Below are 21,696 nucleotides of genomic sequence, written 5' to 3' on the forward strand. Positions count from 1 at the left end.
AAGCACACTTGATAGTTATCTGTAAACACTCATTGCTAAGGATAACTGAGTGTGTTTTTAAATGATGATGAATATTATGAATTCTGTTCATTTGTTGAATGCTGATTATTAACAATTACTTTACAATTTTTAGGTTATTACCAGTCAGAGCTCATTTCCAGCAGCTGCTGAGCAAACAGTCACAACTGCCTTAAAGGTAATTGAATGTCCATATGCTTCAGGGATAGGGCTGAGCTTGGCTTTGTTTGTTACACTTAAAATGGGCACTTATTTTCCACATATTATTTTACATCAGTATATTTAGTAACAGGTATACAAATATTCTGACATTTCTAATTTATTGTGTCTGCAGCTACATATGTGTTACCAGTGCCAGATCACTGCTTGAGTCATGCTTGTATTCAGAATATTCTCATAACGGTCAGGACACAGATGTCATCTGGCTGTGAAAATAAATGTCTTTCTCTGCAGCATTCACACAGCAATAGCTGGATCCTTCATCACCCCCTTCCTCCCACAACAGAGACATCAAATTATAATTTTTATGTGACTTGGTACTTTCCTGGAGGGGGATGTGGCTGACAGCTCTCCAAGTCTGTTCTGCTGGGCAGTGACCTGGGAGGGTTTGTGTGCAGGGAGTGAAGGGCAGCTTGTGTCTAGGGAATGAACAACTGAGCCAAGTGTGTACCAAAACATGTACATGTACAAACCAGGAATGCTAAATTGCTGTGCAGCTTTTTGAAGGAAGACTTTACACAGAAGCAGCAAGCAGAAGCCTTATTTCTGTACTTTTTCTGGTAAAATCAGTTAAAGAGAAATGCTATCTTTAGGTTTAGTTCTCCTATTTAGCATTTTCTAATGCAAAATAATAAAAAGCACTGATAAAATGGACTGTTTCCTAAGGTATTTTTGAGGTGTCAAAATGCAAATGCTTTTAGTTTTTGTTTCCTTACTTCTGCCTTTTTCTTATTCTATTTTAGGCAGTCCATGATCTAATGGGTAGCGCTGTTCAGCCGCTACTGAACTCTGTAGGAGATTCAGTGGAAGCTATTATCATCACTATGCACCAGGAAGATTTTTCTGGGTAACTAGAAATATCTTTTACATTTACCATTGCTCTAGTAAGATTTCCTGCATGTGTGTAATAGATGGTTATTGCCACAATGTCCTTGAAGCAAGAGTGCTTGTTTGTTGAGGGGAAGGTGATGCTTTATGGTTAATGAACACAGGAAGCAGAATTACACTTATCTGTTGAAACAAATTAATCAGGTAGCATCTGTCTTCTCTCCCTCCCCCTTTTTTTATTAATGTCTGTTGAGTAAAAATAATTTCAATTAGAAAAAGAAAGTTGACAAGAGGCCATTTTTGTGCTTAAAAAAGCCCTTTTGCTTTCAAAATGTGGTTTTTTTGGACAGTCTTCAGAACTGTCAGTATTCCTGTTTATCAAAGCGTATCACCTGTGATATAATAGTTAAAATTAACTTTTTAAAAAATTTAAATCTCTGGTTCAGTGTGTTATGCTATTTTCCCAGTGTGTTTTCATTAAAATTTCCAGGATTCTTTACATGCCAAGATCTTGAGTCTGATCTATAATTGAGACTTCCTTCCTAAATTTTATTTTGGTTGTCATGTCTGTTCTGACATTGCTTGTATCATCTATTGTCCTGGTTTCTGTCTTGAGAATTAACTGAAAATACTGTATTTTCAGAGATGTTTTGAATTTTCCCTTCAATTTTTTTTTTAAACAACATCTTACTCTTACCCTCGTTTGGTACCAGCAGTACAATGCCTCTGTAGGTGGGCAAACAGTTTCCAGCCAAAGGCTAAGTTTTGTTAGATAGCCTGTGTGTTCTTCTAAGTTTGGAAGAACTCTTTGACCTGACTGTCAGTCAAAGAAAGGGAAAAAGGATTGGTTGGATCTAGGGGCTTCTGTGCTGCTTCTATGATACTGACTTCGTAATCCTGTGTTTGGAGGAATCTCAGAGACTTATTCTATACAGAGAACAGGTTTGGGATTAATACGCTCAATTAGTAACTCTGTGACATATGTTTACATTTTATGAGCCACTATTACACTTTTGAATCAACAACTGGGACATTAAAATTTAGGATCTGGATTTCAGGTGTAGGCTCCAAATTGAAGGAGGGAGGCTCTGCAAGTTGGGTAGGAGTGGGGTATTGCCCTTTATCTTGTTATTTCTTGTTTCATCTTTTAATTCTTCATGGGCATGGCTGATAAAGAGATGTCTTCTGACTATAGTTTCAGAGAGAGTTACATGCTCCATATTCTGAGTAGAAATGAGTGTCTACAATTCATGTCATGACTTGATGGGGTAGGGAAAAAGTTTAAAAGAATCCAGTAGGTTTTGGTTGTGTTCTAAAGATGAATTTAGCTAGCCCTATTTATTTTTCTTCTCTTGTTTTTTTCAGATCATTATCCAACTCAGGAAAACCAGATGTCCCTTGTTCTCTCTACATGAAAGAGCTTCAGGGCTTTATTGCAAGAGTCATGAGTGACTACTTCAGACATTTTGAGTGTTTTGACTTTGTCTTTGATAACACTGAGGCCATGGCTCAAAGAGCAATTGAGCTTTTCATTCGCAATGCCAGCCTAATCCGGCCCCTCGGTGAAGGTGGGAAGATGCGCCTTGCAGCAGATTTTGCACAGGTACCCCCAGTGCTGATTTCTGCTTTTTAGTGTCATTTCACTGATTTCACTGAAAAGTATCAACACTTTTGTCCCCATTGAAGTGTAAATAGTTGTAGAGATTGGTGCATTCCAGGTCTAAACATCCTCTCTGATAAGATACTGGATCCTGAGAAATGCATCCACTAAGTAGTTGAAGATCCCTCATCACTGTAAGGCACATTCAGGGAGGTCTGACAGCTTCCTGTCCAGGTGACTGTTGCATTTAAATTCGGCTGCACCTTGGCATGTTGTCCCACTTGGCCAACCTCTGTGGCACGTCCGTCATTTCCAACCATTCATTCACTTCTTTCTTTCTCTCTCTTCTGATGGAATCTGGTGTGTCGTTTCCTTAGTCACTCTGTGCCCACAGTGGTTTATGGCTAGCTCAGCTGCTTTGCAGTGAATGAGACAAGCTAAAGAAATATCAATATCCAGACAAGAGCTGTCCTGTAGAAAACAGAAGGGCAGCTGTCTTTTGAGATTCTCTTCATGACCCAATTGACTGACCTACATCTCAGTTTTATCTAACTCCTATACAGGACTAAACCATAAAAGAAAATGCCAGATTAATATCCACTACCTGTCTGTGTTACCTAGTATATTAAAATTTAATTTGTCTGCAGTACTACTGTATGGTTAATGTGCCAAAGAATCAGGCAACCACGGATCAATCTGAGGCTGCCATTTATTATTATCCAAGTGGAAAAGAGAATTAGCACCGTCTGCATACTGAGTGCTGATTTCAGCTGGTAGGTAATTGAGGTAGGAGAGGAAGGCAGGGAGGGAGGAATTGCTGCCACCTCCACTCCTTCTTGTGGCTGCTTTGTATCATTTGCCTGTGAGTTACATACTCCTGAGTAAAATTCTTTTATTCATAACTCAAAAATAGCAAATCAGCCCTTTACCACAGAAATGGAGGGGAAGTTTTCAATTGCTTTCAGCAAGAAAGTTCCATTCCTTTCTCTGTTTTGAAGACAATGGCATAAAATTGGAAGCAAAAAAAAGGACTCTTGACTCTTCCTGTGGAAGGAATAGAGATAATTTTTGTAATTTATGCTAATTTTAACTAAAGTCATATAAATTTGGAAAATGTTTTTGCCTGATTGTATAGTTAAAGTATCTGATCTAAGCACCTATTACAACCTAAAAATATAACTTGCTTAAAATTTTTTAAACACTGATCCATTCTAATATGGACTACCTTTCAAGTAAAAAATGAAGATATGTTTTTCTAGCATGTAGAGGAATTTACATGGTTTTCCCCACTGTGCTGAGTATAACTCCTCAATGGAGTAAATATTCTGATTTCTTTTGTACCACAGTATCAAAAAAAAAAAAAAAAGGGTTTGAATTCATTCTTGTCTCCTGCCTTCAACTGTTGCTGCATCTGGGGGCTTGTGGTTTTCTTTTCTTCACATTGCACCGTATTCTTGGCTTGTTTAAAAATGAGCTTAAGACAAGAAATCCGTGTCCGACTGGCTGCAGGAGCCAACTCAGCACTCACTCTGTGCCTTTGAACATCTCTGCACAGAGCTCCTCTGGGTGTCCCAAGCTGCACAAACGGCCTGGACACTCTAGCCTCTTGCTCAGAATAGAAGGAAAAGGACTTGAAACATTTTCTAAGTGGATGCTGCTTTGCAACCATGTTTTCTGGGATGTGTGTGCTTGTGTGCTTCTCCCAAAAACCTGGTAGATTTTGTGCACGTGCCCACGATGCCAGCTCCTGGGAGCCTGGCAAGAAGCTGGTTGTTGCTCTGACCCAGCCAGGGGTCCTGGTGTAAATGCAGCTTTAATGAGGACTAGGAGAGATTGCTGCTGCTTTTGGCTGAGGAGGGCAGGGAGCAAGTATTTAGCTGGGCTGCTGGCTTGATCAGAAGGATAAATTTTTCCAAATGGCCATAAGTACCAGAAAGGCACTGCATTGTTGGACTAAAGCCAAACCCAAAGGAAACAACCTGCCTGGAAAGATACTGTGTGTAGGAGTAGGTTTGTTTATAAACTGTTTTTCCTTGTGTTCTGTCTTGTAAAGTAATTTTGGATTTTCTCTACATGAAAAAGGGTTACATGTTCCTGCTCAGAACTGACTTTTGAGATCTAAAACCCCTTCTGGTATTTTAGGGTTGCTTGCAAGCAAAAGACCTGGGCAGAAATCTGTCCAGAAGCTTTGATTAATTTGAGTTCTTATTATAAACACACCTGCAAGGAATCAAGTAACCTTTGATTGCATCAGATTTTGGGTATCTCATGCTTCTTCACATTCTTTCAGGGCACTCACAGTTACAGCTGCCTTATACTCAGCAAGAATAGCTTTGGCTGAGAGTCTGATTTGAAAATCTTTGCACTGAAAACGTGTTCCACTGATAAGTTGCCTCAAAACAACAGGTGTCCACACAGAAGGGAGAAAACGCATTTCAGGTTCTCTTCATTCAGAGCTGTGTTTGCTGAGGTGCATAACAGCCAATTTTCTGGAGTGAGGCTCAGCTACTCATACATTAGGAATTACTGCTGTAGCTCTGTTGAATTCTCTGTCTTACCCTGTTTGCAGTGTCAGTATGGCATTTGCCTGTCCTATGCATTACAGATTTCTCAGCAGTGAGACTAGGTGTGTGCTACTGTGGCAGCTGCAAACAGAGCTATGATAGGCTTGAAATAAGCCTGAATACAATTAATGTGATTTCATGTAAATCAGTGCTTACAGGAGCACAGGAACATTGCAAGCCCTAGGAAATGTGCACAGCACTGCAAGGTTGTTATCGAGTGCAGTGCCACAGTTCCTTGGGAGTCTCATTTGAAACATATCCAGGCTGAGTTCAGCTCTTTTCATGCTCTCAGTTTTTATGCAAGCAATTGCACAAGATTGCTGTTCAGCTCAGTCCTGTATACACCCGAATCAGCTTGGTTTATTTCGTTTTATATTTTCAAGGTGCCCATAATTCAATATTCACATATTTAATACCAGATTTTACTTTTTAATTCAGTACTTGTCAGACTGAAAAAAAAATGTTCTCCTGGAGGCAAGCAAGCCAGCAAGCCCTGATGGCTTTCAACACTTCTGTTTCTGGGGAGTACAAGTTCTTCTCCAGAGGACCTTTTAATTTGCTTGGTGTTCAGAGTTGTTACAGCACTTAGGCATACTTTGGGATTGTGGCTTGTAGTTCAGGCCTTCTTAAAACCCAATAGAAGTGCTGGAAAATGCAAAAAAGAATGAACAATTTTTATTGGTCCCATTAGAGTTGATACTATTCTCTATATGCTTTTCTGTATTTCTTGTCTAGGCATGATTCATGGTTGGGATTTTTGGCATTGTTCAGTACTGTGTTCAGACCATTTTGATAGAGGACAGTTAATGCTGCCACTAATTCTTCAAGTCTTTCTCAAAAAAAAATACTGCAAAATATTTGAGTTTTATTGAATTTTCCTAGAAAACTGTTTTTATGGTAGAAGTTTACAATGCTAAATTCTAATGTAGAAGAGCTGTTCCTATCTGCTGGCTAAACTATGGTCAAAACTTGGTTTTCTGATTCAATATGTGGCTATATGGCATTAAAAAAAAACAAGACTATTAGGTATTTGGATTTTTAAAAATGTAGACAGATTTACTCATTTGAACAAATACAATGATCCAAGTGTAAGAGGGTTTTTTATAATTTTTCTTTGAAATTTGCTTTCTAGTTTCTTACAGAGAAATGAGAGCAGCAGGATGCTGTAATCACAGTTGTAGTCATCAAGACAGAAACTACTAAAGCTGAAATACATTTAATGTTTAGTGCTAATTATCTTCCTGGAAAGAGGGAATTATTTGCTGATGTGTGTTATTTTAGAGGTGTTACAGCTGAAGGATTTACTTAAACATCAACCATTTTGGAATTGCTGCACTAGGGAGAAATCAAATTGCACATCCCTTCAAGGGCAGCTCCTTTCATATAATAGTTCAACTCTTCTGCTCCCTTGCTTGTTAAAGCATTCTGTCCTAGTGAATGGCTAGAAAAAAGCATTTGGAGGTAACATTTAAAAACTTGGGATTCATCTTGGCCAAGAGGAAATGTAATTGCTAAAAATTTAATGTTAATATTTTCCAGCTGAAAAAACAGCTGTTTAAGTAAAGAGAGATCTTGAAAATACCACAATAGACACTAAAAAACAACTTCACTGTGGGTTTTTTTTAAACACTCTTCAATATATATGCATTATCTGTATCTAGACTATGTATTAACTTCACCCTTGGGTTGCTGAACATAATCCAATTAGAGAAGCCAGGCGTGTGATGTATTTTTTTCAATATGGCCAGCCAGGGAATAGTTCAATAATTGACCACCTAGCCATGGGCTACGGCAGAGTCATATGAGAAGAAAAGATAATATTGCCTTTTTGGGCTTAGATAACATTAACCACTGAAAAGAAGCATATGTTGGGCAGGCACCTGCCACTGTGTCCTGCATAGCATAGCAAACAAACATGAATAAGTCATGGAAAAGCAATGGGGTTTGAACAAAGCTAAAAGAAACAAGTCATTAGGCCTTCTTTTGTTGTATCTGCTGCTTGCTTTTTGGCAAGTACATTCATCTCCTAGTGCTCCCCTTGGATTCTGTGTTAATGATAATATCACACCAAGCCTCTGTGGTTGCAAATTACTGCTTGAACACCTGATTTATCACTGAATTTAATCTGGATGTTGGAATTTTCAAATTTATAATTTGGAAGGGAAATCTGGAAAAAAACAGAAAATACTATTTACCCTTTTATAAGTAAAGTCCACAGGACGTGGGTGAGAGAAAGGCCTTGCACACATAATACAAATACTGGCTGCCAACAGCCAAAACCATTCCCTGATGCAAGAGCTCACTGACAAGATTTGAAACTACAGCTGTGTATCACAGCAGAGGCTGCTGCAGGGGGACTGACTGTGTGAATCAACAGTTGATGCTGTTTCAGGTGATGACAGGTAACACAACCAGAAGTGATGCACGCTCAGTTCTCTGCTCAATTCCAGCACCTTGAAAACAGCAGCTGTTCCAGCCGAGTGGTTCCTCCCCAGCACTTGTTCCTGGGCTGGCACAGTGCTCAGCAGAGACACTAAACCCCTCTCAGTGGCCTCAGAAATGATTGTGACAGCAGGATGCCATAGCATCCCACCGTGTCACTGGGCTCAGATAAACATCTAAAATTCAAGGAAAGAAAACAATCTTCGTTATTATGTGAATTATACTTTTTATTGGAAAGAGATTGGGTTATAACACAAAAACTAATATTATAGTTTAAAAAAAAAAGAGTTTCTGTGGTTTATGTACATTAGTTTTCACTCATTCCCACTCTTCATGAGTCAATGTGAGATAGTATAGTATGCTGCAAAGCTTAAAAACAATATTTTTCTTTGGCAGCTATTACTTCACAAATCCACCATCTGCTGCCACCATTATATCTATCTAGTTCTAGCAATACTAATAATTTCCTGCAGTGAATAAAGGTTGAAGATGAAGTAACAGAATTTTCCAAAGTAATTTTTCTTCTTTAGTACTTAAGACAAAAAAAAATAATTTTTGGAAACTACAAAGTATATTCAAGAGAATTCATTAAAATTTGTTTTAATAAGGAACTGGTTAAGCTGTAGAAAGTTTCACTTAACTTCATTACTTCATATGATGTTCCGGGAGCGAAACAATCTTTTAAAACTTATTAAGCAAAATTATATTTTGCTATGCTGTTATTTCTTCCCCCTCATGAGTACCGTTTGATCTACGCATCTCTGTTTCCCCAAGTCAGACTGGCAGTTTGCTGCCTGTTATCAAAGTCTCTGAAGAACCTAAAGGAATTATCTTCTCCCTGGTCCCTCACAGCTACAAGCCCACAGCTCCCACCAGAGCTGGGACACCGGCTCCTGCAGGATATCAGTTGCTTCCAGCTGCCCCCAGCCAATACTGACGCCTGAAACGAAGCTCTGGAGAAATCAGACTTGCTCCCATTTGTTTTTCAGGATCTGTAGGGTTCTTGTATCATAATGCAGCAAAGCATACTTGGTTAGCTCGTATTTTGGCTGCTTGCTCCTGATCCTGTGTGGCACACCAGCCTCTTGCCTCCCACCTGTGCTCCTGGGGGAACAAGATGCTGAGCTTGCTGTAAGCTTCAATGCAGCTTGGAGTTGGAGCAGTTCCCTGCAGCAGTTCCCTGCAGAGCCTGCATTCCCTGGGAGCATGCCCTCGCTCCCTTGTGCCAGCAGATCCAGCACAGCTCAGCAGCTGGTGGCTCCTGAGCCACAGGGACATTGACTTCCCACCTGCTTGCAGGAAAGGTGACCTCATCCTCAGGGTGTAGAGGCGGCCATTTCATAGCCTAAAGATTTGGGGACCAAAAAGGGCAGCAGGCAAGAAGAAGCTAGGCCGTTACTCAGGTCTGGAGCCTTATTTCCTTATGTCCTGTTTTTTTTATTCACTTCTTTTCTCCTGTGAGTGAAATGTGCATTAAATGCAGATTTCAAGTGGTCCAGAAGTGCCTGGTGTGGGCAGGTACACAGAGGTCCCTGGGCTCAGGCAGTGGCTGTGCACTGCCCATGGGAAAGCTCTGTGGGGCTTTCCAGAGCTGCCCACCTCTCCTGGTCTGCAGGGAAAGCCAAGATGCTTGGGTTGGGCCCTGTGGCTTTCCCAGCCTTGCCTGAGTGTTGTGTAGGGGGTCACTCCTACAAACATGATTTGCTTGACCTGTTTTAGGTGTCCACCTTGGGGAAAGGTGCATCACCGCCCCCCAAGAGTGGCTGTTTCTCTCCACTGCTTTTAAAAAGAACCTGTAGATGTTGAGAAGCAGGTGAGATGACTCCTATCCTGCTACCTGCTTTTAAAGAGGGAAGTATATAGCCCTGAAGTATATAGCCTTGATTTGCATTATTCACTAATTTAATTTCTTCTGGGTTTAGCTGAACTATGGCATCATAGTTCACAGCACCATGTTCCTTGTTTTATGCTGGAATCCCAGCATAGTTACGTGTTTTTGGTGAAGCTGGTGGCCCAGCAATGTCTGAGGAAATGCTGAACTGGAAAGAATAATGTAATAGTATTAAAGACTTCACTGTAAATAGTGTCATATCACAAACATTTTGAAACTCGTTCAGCAATATTACTTACAGGGAAACTTGTGGTATAGTGGTTTTTGATCTTGTTGCTTATTTTAGCTGTCATCCTTTGAAACTTAGTTTAACTGTGCATTATATGTAAATCAAAGTCTGAATAGTCTTTCAAGTTGGGAATTTTAAAAAACAGAGAATAAAGTTTGATCCGTTGTTTGGCTGACAGTTCAGGAATGCAAAAAATAAAGACTTAATCCATGTCTGAGTAAAATTACCAGTTTTTTTTTTTTTAAGTGGTGGTATTTGTATTGGTGTGTACATTAACTGAAATTTTGCTGTGTAATGTTCATGTTCAGTCTAGGATCCAGAAGGGAAACAGTTCTTTCTTACCTTTGTGTTCTCTGAATGAAGATAATTAAGAGCCTGTGACAGAACTTAGATGTAAAAACCCAAGTGGACCCTGGCTCTTCTTCAAAAAAGCAGAACTCCCATGCTTCAACAACAGAAAGTGTTTTAACTTGTTTGTTTTTAAAGATGGCTGCTCTAACTCAGAAACCAAACAGTATGAAAATAATGGTCTTACTCTTTAACCATGATTCTGTATGACCCTTTGGCAATAGATCACAGCTGCCTTCTATCTAATCTGTATAGGTTTTGTGCCCCAAAATTTGGGGCCCGCTGTTCAGGAAAGAGTAATTTTAACCTTGTCCTTCACCAAAGGAAAGGATGCCCAGCTGAAATGTGTCTGCATGCAGTTTTACTGCTTTAGCAGTGGTTTGTGGAGACCTGCCTAGATTTGCTTTCTTCCCAGGCTGCGGTCAGATTTTTGGGGTATTGACATAAGTGCTTCATTAGGAAACTCATCACCAACAAAATAAACCTGCTGCAAGAAACAAAGCCTTTGTCTCAGAAAGCTCACAAGGCCCCTTCTGTTGTTATGCACAGACTGTCTTTATCATTTGTCACGAAATGTTTATTGTCTTGCCAAGAATAAGGCAAAAGTCTTGGCTTGGGCAACACAGTGTGAAAGGAAAAGACAGCTTCTTGTCTTAATTCAGCCACCAGAGAGAAGTCACTGACTTAGTCTGCAAGTTTGGATTGTTGCTTAAGGACAGGGTACTTCAATACCAGGTGTTACGTTTTGGGAGAATCTAATTCAGATGGAATTGTTTGCTTTTGTAGATGGAGTTAGCAGTAGCACCGCTGTGTCGGCGAGTCTCTGACTTGGGAAAATCTTACAGACAGCTGAGGTCATTCAGGTGAGTTGCAGTTGCAGTATGACTAAATGGTATTTCAGAACTGATTTATTGCCTCCTGTTAGCTCTGATTGAACTGAGAGCTTTTTTGGCAACACCCACCTGCAAATTAGAAATAGATTAAAGTTCTTTTAAATTTTATGCAGAGTATAACTATGATTTAATAATCTTTGTCATGCAAATGTTGGCCAAATTGTACTTTTCTGTGTTGCTTTCAGTACATCTTCTGTATGACAGCGAATTCTATAGTTACCTTAAATGTTTTCACTGAAATGCAAAATTAACAGTCCTGTGGTGTTTAATTACAATAGGCAACTGCTGTAAATTTTTGCAAACTGGACCTGTGTTGGAAACCCAAGATGCAGAGTAGAGGCAAAAAACTCAATGGTTCTATCCTAACGCAATATTGCCACCACATAGAGGCACTTATCTTATGCATTCAAATAGCTTTTTCTTTATTTAATGGGTGTATTGTTATATTTTTCCAGACCACTGCTGTTCCAGACCAGTGAGCATATTGCCAGTAGCCCAGCTCTGGGAGAGGTTATTCCATTCAGCATTATTCTTCAGTTCTTATTTACAAGAGCACCACCAGAGCTAAAATCACCCTTCCAGGTAATAAAATCAACCTGTCTTTTATTTTCAGATGTCTTAAGGTGCAACGATCATTGTAGTTTGCTCTAGCTGTTTTAGTTAAAAAATATTAAAATGAATATTTTATATAATTTTTCTATTTTGTTTTTATTGTGGCAAAATCTTTATAATAATTGCTTTACTAAATTAATTGATTGATTTATTAATAGTAGGAATATGATAACCTGATATTAAATAGACTCTCAATTCTTTATTATTCTGTCAGCTCATGGTAGAAGTTGCAGATCTTTCCCCAGACTGCAAATTGCCTGGATCCTTCTCTTGTAAGATGCAAGAAATCTACATAAAAACCCTGTCAGAAATGGGCCAACAGCTGATGTAGATTACCTTTGAGCTCCAAAATAACATACTGGGCTATTCCTGTTAATTGTTTTTGATTTCTTAATTCATTCTGCATCACTGCAGCATTGAGAACCTCGTGTGGCTTTCATTTATGTCATCTATGATTCTGAAATTGGTGTGTCTGTTTCCCTTTTTGCATTTTGTGTAATTGGTGTTTGTGTTTCTCTGTACCAGAGGGCTGAGTGGTCCATTGCCCGCTACTCCCAGTGGCTCGATGATCATCCATCTGAAAAGGACAGGCTCGCTCTCATACGGTAAAAATCCTGTTTCTTTCTTCTCTACATTTATGGTAATGGAGCAGTAACTTATCTGCACACTAGGACTCTTGAAAAGTAAAAAAAAAAACAAAGTGCCAATGTGCCTCAGGAGATGTATAATAAATACCATTACCTTCTCTCCACTCGTGGGATGAGTTGCAAAGTGACAGAAATACAAACTGAACTCTCCCCTCCACTGCCCTGTACTCAAACTCTCCAGTGCCTTTGGAAGGAGCACATAATCCTCTCGTAAAGGAAGTAAACCACACACAATGATGGTTTAAATTTTTGCAAAACTGCCTTTCTCTCCTAGCTGCTGGAAAGTCAAGACTGCAGCTGTCTTGTCATCTGTATCAGGAAAGAGAAGCTCTGAAAGCTTAACCAATATAAACCTAGGTAGAAATCTAAAACTGGAAGACCCTTGTTACACACCTGGAATGTTATTCTTCAGGAAATCAGCCCATGATCTCTAGAAAGTAATAATTACATCAGCTTTTTGAAATCTTGTTAGGGTAGATGACTTCATAGCTACATTTTATTTCACACCTTGAGATGTTAGGAAAAGTTATGAAGAGTCTTGTTTTTCAAATCAAGCTAAGTTTTGAAGCATGTTGGAGAGAGCAGATTTGTATGAACATGACAAAACCAACCTGGGGATCCTCAGGGTTCAAGGCTCAGATGATCATTTGGCTCCTAAAACCCTAAACTTTCCAGCCATCTTCTCAGTGACCTTGGTGTCTCCCACACCAGTGACCTGGGAAAGGTTGTCACATGTAGGTGCACCGGGCTCCATCTGGCCTAGGTGCCAGCTCTGTCCTTGAACTAGCATGCATGGATGTTGCCAGCTTTTGCTGGAGTGATAAAAGCTGACTTTTACATTCCAGCCAACAGTGACTGTGCCTCAGAAAGTCAACTGTTTTCTGTCCACACTTCATAAGCAGCCAAGAGGAATCTGCTATAAATATTTACACTTCCTGAAGCTGATAGCACCACACAGTCCCATGTAGTGATTGGGCCAGTTAAGGAGATACTAGCTAATCACCAGTAGATGTTACTAGGATTTATTTCTGAAACATTAAAATACAAACTGTGTCTCTTCAGATGTGTATTTGTTGAAAATCATACTTGCAATTAGTCTGGTTTGTCTACGAAACTAGCTTTTCTTGAATCTCAAGGCATGACATTGAATTACAGAGACATAGGTGATAGTTACAGGGCTGACAGAGCTCTATATGTAATCAGCTATGAATATTTTGATTGTAATTCTGTCCTGATAGTGCTAGCAACACTGGAAGTGTTGAATCTCAGATATAGTAGGGAAAGCAGGGAATGCAAATCATTTGAGAACTGGTGGGATTTTGTTCTCTTCAATTTGTTTTCCCAAGTTTGAAAATGCCATCCTTAAACTACAACACATTTTTGTCTTTGTCTGCAATTAAATTTCATCCAGACTGATTCAGTTAATAGGTGTGCTGGTGGTCATGTTCAGACACTGATAAATTGTTCTAACCACGGAGGTATTAAGGAACAAACCTTGGGATGAGGCTTTTAGGCTGAGACAGTGTCATCCATTAGACCAAGTAGTGAAGCTGGAATACTTAATTTTTCCTTTCAATTCTTTCATTGAATCCTTTATTCATTTTTCATGGCTGGTTATCCATATGTGAGGCAGGCAAGCAGACATCAGTCACTAGTATGACCATGAATCACTCATATTTTCTTTAATACTCTTTTGGAAGATTTCTGAGCCAGCTTTGTGTGTGTCATATGCACCCAAGTTGGACTGCAGGCATCTTGCTCTTCTGTCAGTCACTCTCTTGAGGCTTTTTCCACCTGTAGTTGTTCAGCTGTGCGAGTTCAACTTTGGATGTTTGGAGCCTTCAGATCCCTGCACTGGTCTACATCAAGATATTATTTTGTTTGCTGCAGCCTTGCAAATGGTAATTTTGTGCAACTTCCCTTTGTAACAACTGTGCAATTACTCTAGGGACTCGCTGCCTAGATATTAATTTCCTTGTGTTACCAGGATCATTCTAGCTTCATATTAAAGCTAATTGGAATGCTTCTTCCGCTCCGTGGGTCTTAAAGGCTTCGCTCACAACGTGGTGTGAATGGCACGGATTAGTCCCATTCTGAGCATTTTTGTGCATTTCTTTCTGCTTGTATTCAGCACAAGGGGTGGTATACCTGGCCAGAGGTATATTTGCCAGACTGCCTTTGTAGACAATAGAGAGAAACAGGCACTGCTGGGGCTGATTCATCTCATCCTGAAGCAGGTACCTAAAATAGGTCAGCTGCATTGTGTCCTGAAAGCTCCCATTTTCTCTGTTCAGTGAATGGAGTGTGGGCTGGGACACAGGAGCTCTCTCAGGCAGCCAGCTGTCCTGCAGACGTTTAAAGTTGGGTGAGATGACCCTGCTGCAGGTGTCCTCCCTAAGCGGGGATTGTTTTGAAAGGAGTACTTATTTAAGTGGCCAGGGCAATTTTTTTTTTTTTTTAAATTAAGCTTGAAAATTCAACTTTTCTTCCATAAAAGGAACCCTATTAGATATGACAGGATTTGAGCCAGCCTGGAGAACAGTTCATCCATTCAAGGGCCAAATTCTTACCTCTACCATTAGAGCGTGTGTTAACTCTCCTTATGCAAGCTCACCCTTGCTGAAGCAGAGTTGAAAGCCAGGCCCAGTGAACGGTGCTTTCCATAAGGAGCTGCTGTCCTGAGCTGAGGAGTTGCTCTGACCATCACCTGCCCGGGGCAGGGACAAGTGGCACTCGGGGAAAGCCCCATCCGTGCCCTGGGCTCAGCCCGGCGGGGCGGGGCGGGGAGCGGCGGCTGCAGCGCTGCCGGCCCTCGCACAGCCCGGGCAGCTCGCAGCCCCTTTGATCCTGCATTATGCCCTCTGGAATAACCAGAAATGTCTCCTGCCCCTCTCTTCTCCTACAGGTGATGCTGTTGGAGGTTTTACTGTTTGGTTTTGTAGGAATTTTTATGGCACTGGATTAAATAGACCTGGTCTCGCACAGATCTTCTCTTACACAGCAGATTTTCCATCTTCTGTTTTGCCCTAAAGTTTGCAGATCAAACTGACTTTTACCAAAATACTAAAGAAAAGTCTGGCCCCAGTGTGCTCCGTCTGCCCTGCTGATTGATCGGGACAGGAGTGCACAAGGTGCAGTCCAGTGCTGAGCAGAAAGATGATCCCTGCCTCTTCTGAAGCTTACCATGTAAATCTGACTCCATCTGACCAAAGGCAGAGCCCAGGAGGGTAGCGCTAGGATTCACAATTCCATATAAGATTAATTAATTAGAGTAATTCTAAGGGATACATATTAAGATCCCTTAAGAGCCACAACCCAAATCATACTTTTTTTTTTTTCCTTTTAACTCCAGATATAAATCTTCATGGGTTCAAATAACATTTTAAAGAAGAACTATCAGGGTCTTATATAATCAGCTTGTCCTGATTTCCAAGAAAGCTCATGGTTTCACTCATGCAAGTGAAGTAATTTAATAAGTGCTTTAAAATCCTTTTCCTTATGTGGGAGGGCATCTTAAACTTAGGGCTTTTTTTTTTCCTTACTTATGGCATTTTTAATGAAGCATTAATATATGCAGAACATCCCACCAACCCTCCTTCCATAGCTCTCTTTTACAAACAATATTTGTAATGTATACCATAGCTTGTCTTTTAAAATAGAAACAGATTGCTGAACAGGTCTTATGTCCTTTATTAGACTAGAATATGCTGAATTTAGGGCATTATTTAGTCTAATCCCTTCAAGAGTGTGTTTTGTATATTACATAAGCAGGGTTTCTTCCATCTTAAAAAACAATAATACAACTATATATTACATCTTTTCATATGACAACAGCTGTGATCTCCTCTGTGCTGGAGATTTCATGATACTGCTTTCACCCACAGTGCTGTTTATTTTTCCGTAACTACTTTGGCGCTGGTGTCCTCAACAGCAGTGAGCCTGCAATTCTAAAGACAAGATTTTAATGGTAAACTGGTGCATCTGAATTGACTCATGTACTGTCAGCATAGTTAACAAAAGCTCATTTGAGCTAGGACTACTAAAGTTTACCAAAATGTCATGGAAAATTCTGCATTTCAAGTATTAACAAAGCCCCTGAATTAATTTATCTCCCCAGATTAGAGTCAGGTAGGCTTCCCAGCAGCTCCTGTGATGCTCCAAGTTGCCCAGCTCAGGCAGCCTGCACTGTAGTCTGGCTGCATGCAGCAGCAATCATCTTGCTTTGCCATAAGCAACTTCCTGCACTGTCCATATTCCTGTATGCTGCTGTCCCCTGAAGACTTGTTGACTGTCTTCAGCAAAACAAAATTCCCATCCCAAATGAACTTCTGGAACCTTGTCTACTCTATGATCATTGCTTCTTTTAGTTAACTCTTCCAGCCCATCCCTCCTTGTCACTCTGGAGCAACCTCACCATTATTCTCTGGACTCCAAAAAATCTTCCTCCGTGGATTCATGATTTGTGCCATTTTACTACCTGGACTTTTCCTTACCAGGAATGGACACACTTCCTGGCCTGCCTCTGTGGTGTCATTCCCACAGGCAGCAATGCAAAGTTTTCTGAGCTTGACCATGATTCCCTTGTCACCTGGTAGGGTGTGGAACTCCAGGTGACTGTGGCTGCCTCTTTGCTACCAGCCTTTAGCAGCTGCAGCAGCTTTTCATCCTCCCCTTGGCTGCTTTCCTACCCCTGCCTGTGTGGGAGCAGGATCCCAGCCTTCCCTGGGTGGGAACAGGGAGCAGGAGTTCTCCAGGCCAGTTTGCTTTACCAGAAACAGTTCTTTCACTGTTTCAAGTAAAGCTACTCATTATGAATGGCTTTCTAAAACATTCAGCTTCAGAATGTTTAAATACTTCTGTTGGAGATGCAAGTGTGGGACAAAGGAAAATAGTAAATGCAGTTGGAATATTCAGAAAGCTTTTGCTTTCATTATTTAGTGTAAAGCTGTAAAAGGTCTCTTCTAGAAAAATCCCTAAGAATTCACCTTACAGTATTGACATTACTGATTTGTCTTTGGAGCGGGTAAGAGTTGTGATGCTCTTCAGGTTGCTTATATTGTGAAGTTTGACTCCATCTCTTTGAAACAATGCAAAGCAAAGCCACAGTAAAAGAGCAAGTGCAGCGGAAGGGACCTGCAAAAACTGCCTCTGATGGAGTTGGTTTTGTGAGTTAAATCAGATTCTTTTGGGGCAGAAGGGAAGGAAAAAAGATAAAAGCTGCTAGAAGGTGTGACAGTAGGACTGCAGTATGGCACTTAGCATAGCCTAAATCTCATTCCGTCTTGTTTGATCTGATGGGAGTAACAGTCTGGCAAAGGATTATCAAGGGCTCACATTGAGTGGTTCTGGGTGCTGCTTTTAGGGTAAAGCTTCTCCCTTTCATCTATCTGGTTATCTCTGTAATCTTTTTCAAGGGTTTCTTCAAAGCAAGGAGATAAATCAGTTAAGGGATAGCAGTGTTACCATCTGGATAATGATGCCAACCCACAGCTTCACCAAGAGGTGTTAGAGCTTCCTAAGTTAAGCAGGTCAATATGTTTTTTTTCTATTTTCAGCTTGTGATGACTTCAAAAAATTATTTGAGCCTACAACAAAATTTAAGAAGTGTATAGGATGGAAAAGACTGCTGCTGAATGGAAGGGGAGAGATTTATCAAGATAAATGGCAGTTAGAGTAAGAAAATTCACAGGAGTTTCTCAACTGTATTTTTAATACAAGGGACAGTTCTCTGTGGCAGCTAACAAACATCTAACATGTCTAACAATTACTGCTGACCAGAGCACTTGAGTGCTGACCCGAGTGGAAATGTGAGACATTTCTGACTCTTCTGAAGCATCCCCACTCATCAGGATGGCATCCTTGATGTCATCCTTGACCCTTCCCTGCCTGCATATCCCACCTGCTGCTCATCACATGTGGGCCCCTCATTGCTACAAGAGGCCAGTTTATCTAAAAAGCACAAATTCCTGCTGTCCCGTTCCCCCAGTCTCACATTTTCTCTCTAAATCTTGGGATTTTAAATAAACCTGTGGATGTGCTTAATCTCTCTGCAGTTCTTGATGCTCATGGCCTTTGCTGGGAATGAAGTGAGCTGCACCTAAAGCACTTTGTAGCTTTGCTTTCAGTGTTTTAGTTGCTTCTTTCCCTGTAGACCCTGTGCTGCTCCTCAGGGACCATTGGGAAGGAGCAGTCTGAAGGTTTTCAGGGAGCTGACCAGGTGCAAAAAGTCAGGTTTACTTTAGCTAGCTAAAATAAATTTTCTTTCCCTGTCTTTCTGCCTGTATCTGCTTCTCTGCTTCTCTGCTGTGAAAAAAATTCAAAGTGATTGCTTACATTGTATTCGTACCTGGTGTGGACCCCTCAGCAGTAGCTCACAAGAAGTTGTTATCGAAATTTAAGAGCTCTCAAGTGCACCAAGGCCAACATGAGGAACTGTTTCTGTGCTCAGTAAATTTATTTTTTTGAAGCATCTCAACTGTCCAGTAATCATTCCATCCTTCTTTTGTCTCCCCCCCAGACAATATGTCCTGGGTTTCAGCAAAGAGGGGCTGTGAAGTCTGAATGCTGCATAGGGACATCAGGAGCTGTGGTGGCAATCACCTCGTGCTGTGCTGTTCCATTCCCACGCTGTGCTCGGAGGTGAAGCTGCCTCAGGTTCTTTGGTTGCACAGTTGCACGCTGCTCTCTCTGCCTGTCAAACTCCATTAGCAGGGGCTGCACGTGGGACAGCGGCTGCTGCCGGCGCGCTCCGGCTGACGGATCAGCGCCTCCGGTGCTGGGCTGGGAAGCGCTGGCAGGAGCGGGAGCAGCCCCAGGACGGCTCGTGGGGCCGGGCTGCCACAGCTGTCATTGGCTTCTCAGAACCCAAAGCTCAGACTTCTCTCTCCAGAGAACTGAGCACAGGCTTCTGGCCTCAGAGCATTTTCCACTTGCTGATAAAGGAACTTTGCTGGAAATTCCCAGCCATGCTCTGACACAAGTTATTGAGGAAGGACCCAGCCCTTGCTGATGTAGCAGCAGCTTTACTCACAGGCACCCAAGTGTACTGTGACCCTGCATCTTCCTACCATCTCCTCTGGTTTGTCAGGTTTGGTGGGCTCATCTGAGGCTTCTCAGAGCTGCGGCATCACACAGAGATCTCGGCTGCTCCTCTCTTACATCAGGAGAAGCCTGTGTGTGTGAAACATGGGCTGAGTATCACTCTTCAGTACTTTTGCTTTCCTTAAGCCTTGCCTGATTCACTGCCTACTGCTGCCAGCTGCCTGCAGACACGTACCAGGGAGCAGTGCTGCCTTCAAATCCATGAACTCTTCATGCAGGAACGCAGGGTACCACCAAAGGCTTGTTCGTTGGAAGGAGCAGCAAACATAAATACAGCTCTGCCTCCACAGCCCACCATCCTACAGCAGCGGCTGTGTATTTATAGGCACAACTTTGTGGTTGCTGTGTGTTACCATCTCCCTTGACCCCTGTGCCCTCCCACCCCTTCACCAGATGAGCACAACAACCATCTGCCTTCTCCCAGTGCGATTGGGAATGTTCCTGCCATGTTACTAAAAGCCAGCGGGCTCCCTCACCGGCAGAGCAGCAGTGCTGGTGCATCCTGCACTCCCAGAAGGGAATGCATGAGACAAACCCAGAACCACGCCCTGCTCAGTGACCGCGCCGGCAGCAGGACCCCGCTGCTCTGTGGGCTGGTGCCTGCGCAGTGCTGGAAGCGCTGTGCTTACAGTCTGCATGAGAAAAGGAACAGCCGTGTCTCCACTTGAAATGGGGTTTGTGCATTTTCTTCATGTTACAGTTTTGCTGTAAATAGCACAAATATAAGCGAACTTCAGAAGGAAACTCCAAGATGATCGTATGAGTTACATGAAGAAACAGAAGCAGAAAAGAAAATTAAATTCAAAGCTATATTTAAGTGTGGCAGCGCTAGCTTGGCCTACTTAATCAATTAGTAAGTTGGAATCTCAACAGATGAGCACTTAAAATGTTTTTTACAAATATGCTGTCACTCAACAATACTGTGTACTAGAATGTTGGCTGAAAGGTGACCCTGTGTTGTAAAGCATCACCAGTTGCCCCTTTTAGCTTTGCAATGTTTCATTTGTGCAGTTCCCACATGATGACTCTATGTGTGACATCCTGTGACAATGTGTAAGAGAGCCAGGCCGTGCCTTGCCCAAGCCCTCTCTGGGGTTAGTGTGGCCTTTCCCGAGGACTGAGGTAGGAATTCAAAAGGCTGTGCCAGGAATCACCTCAGGGCATGGCCCAGGGTGTTCACCAGTGCCCCACCTTTCCTGCTGGAAGTTGCACTCTGAGCGTCTGCAGCAGCTGGAGATAATTCTCTCCCTTTCTAAAGGTTACCAGTGCAGCACTGAGCCCGAGTCTGTGCGTCAGAGCTGTCATTCCAAGCCATCTGCAACATGCTGCTGCTTATTTAAATGTTAACTTGTTTGCTCCTCAAACATGCAAGAAAGGAGATAAAGATCATGGAACAATTATAGAGAGCTTTGCAAGGCTTTCCTTGTTCACTTCCTTCCTCAGACAAGTAGGACCATCTGAGGAAAATTTTGCAGGAGGGAGGAAGGCAATTAATTTCTGTTGCAGATCCTTCATTTACAGTACTTAATTGCTTTAGCTACTTTACTTTTTTTTTTTTTTTTTTTCAGTGGTGCACTGGAAGCTTATGTTCAATCAGTGAGAACAAGAGAGGGAAAGGAGTTTGCACCAGTCTATCCCATTATGGTTCAGCTGCTGCAAAAAGCCATGTCAGCCCTTCAGTGAGCACACCTGGACAATGCTCTCACACCAGGGAATGGATGGTAACACAGCTGGGGGCTTTGGTGCCACACTGGTATTCACTGTTCATGTAAATTATCCCCAAGTACATCAGCTTTACAATGAAATGTTTACCTACTTCATGGCTGAAGCTTCTGTCTTCTTGCTTTATGTTCACATTACAGGAACCTACTTACAAAGAAATATTGTAAGGAAATTGTTCAACTTTTATGTGCTGTGAGTCTACATCTAATTGAAACATTCTTAAGCATTCCTTTTGAATTTAGAAAAGTACAAAATTAGAACTCAAATATTACAGTGTAATTGCTGAATATCTCAAATAAGGAAGCAGTTCTTTTCCTACAAGTAGAGTTTTAAACAGTTGAATACATTTTAGCCATATTCAGAAAATGGTACTTTTGAAACGTTTGAATCATCAGTTTCCATCTAAAAATCACTAATTTTAACACGAGGAAAAATATTTATAACTAACCTAAATGCTTCTCTATTGCACTGCTATTTGCTTAGAAATAATTCATATTGATTTCAACTCTTCTTGTTAAACTGTAATAAAGAATATTAACTACCGAATCCTGAAAATAGTATTTGAATTTCTTCACTAGCTTC

General features: G+C 41.3%; 1 protein-coding gene across 2 annotated transcripts in view; it reads left to right on the plus strand.

Annotated features, from left to right (window-relative positions):
- COG5 (component of oligomeric golgi complex 5) overlaps positions 1-21,660 on the plus strand; it is a 172,263-nt gene extending 150,603 nt beyond the window's left edge. For both annotated transcript variants that reach the window (XM_085569797.1, XM_021539126.3), the window contains 7 exons: positions 134-196; positions 981-1,084; positions 2,431-2,668; positions 10,926-11,002; positions 11,488-11,614; positions 12,170-12,249; positions 20,961-21,660. In XM_085569797.1, the coding sequence (XP_085425923.1) occupies positions 134-196; positions 981-1,084; positions 2,431-2,668; positions 10,926-11,002; positions 11,488-11,614; positions 12,170-12,249; positions 20,961-21,075 (804 nt within the window). In that variant the 3' untranslated portion in view covers positions 21,076-21,660. The remainder of the gene's footprint in view (positions 1-133; positions 197-980; positions 1,085-2,430; positions 2,669-10,925; positions 11,003-11,487; positions 11,615-12,169; positions 12,250-20,960) is intronic.
- Positions 21,661-21,696: the final 36 nt, after the last annotated feature.

The sequence above is a fragment of the Lonchura striata genome, chromosome 1A (genome assembly GCF_050655825.1).
Source record: "Lonchura striata isolate lonStrDom1 chromosome 1A, ASM5065582v1, whole genome shotgun sequence".
Lineage (NCBI taxonomy): Eukaryota > Metazoa > Chordata > Aves > Passeriformes > Estrildidae > Lonchura > Lonchura striata.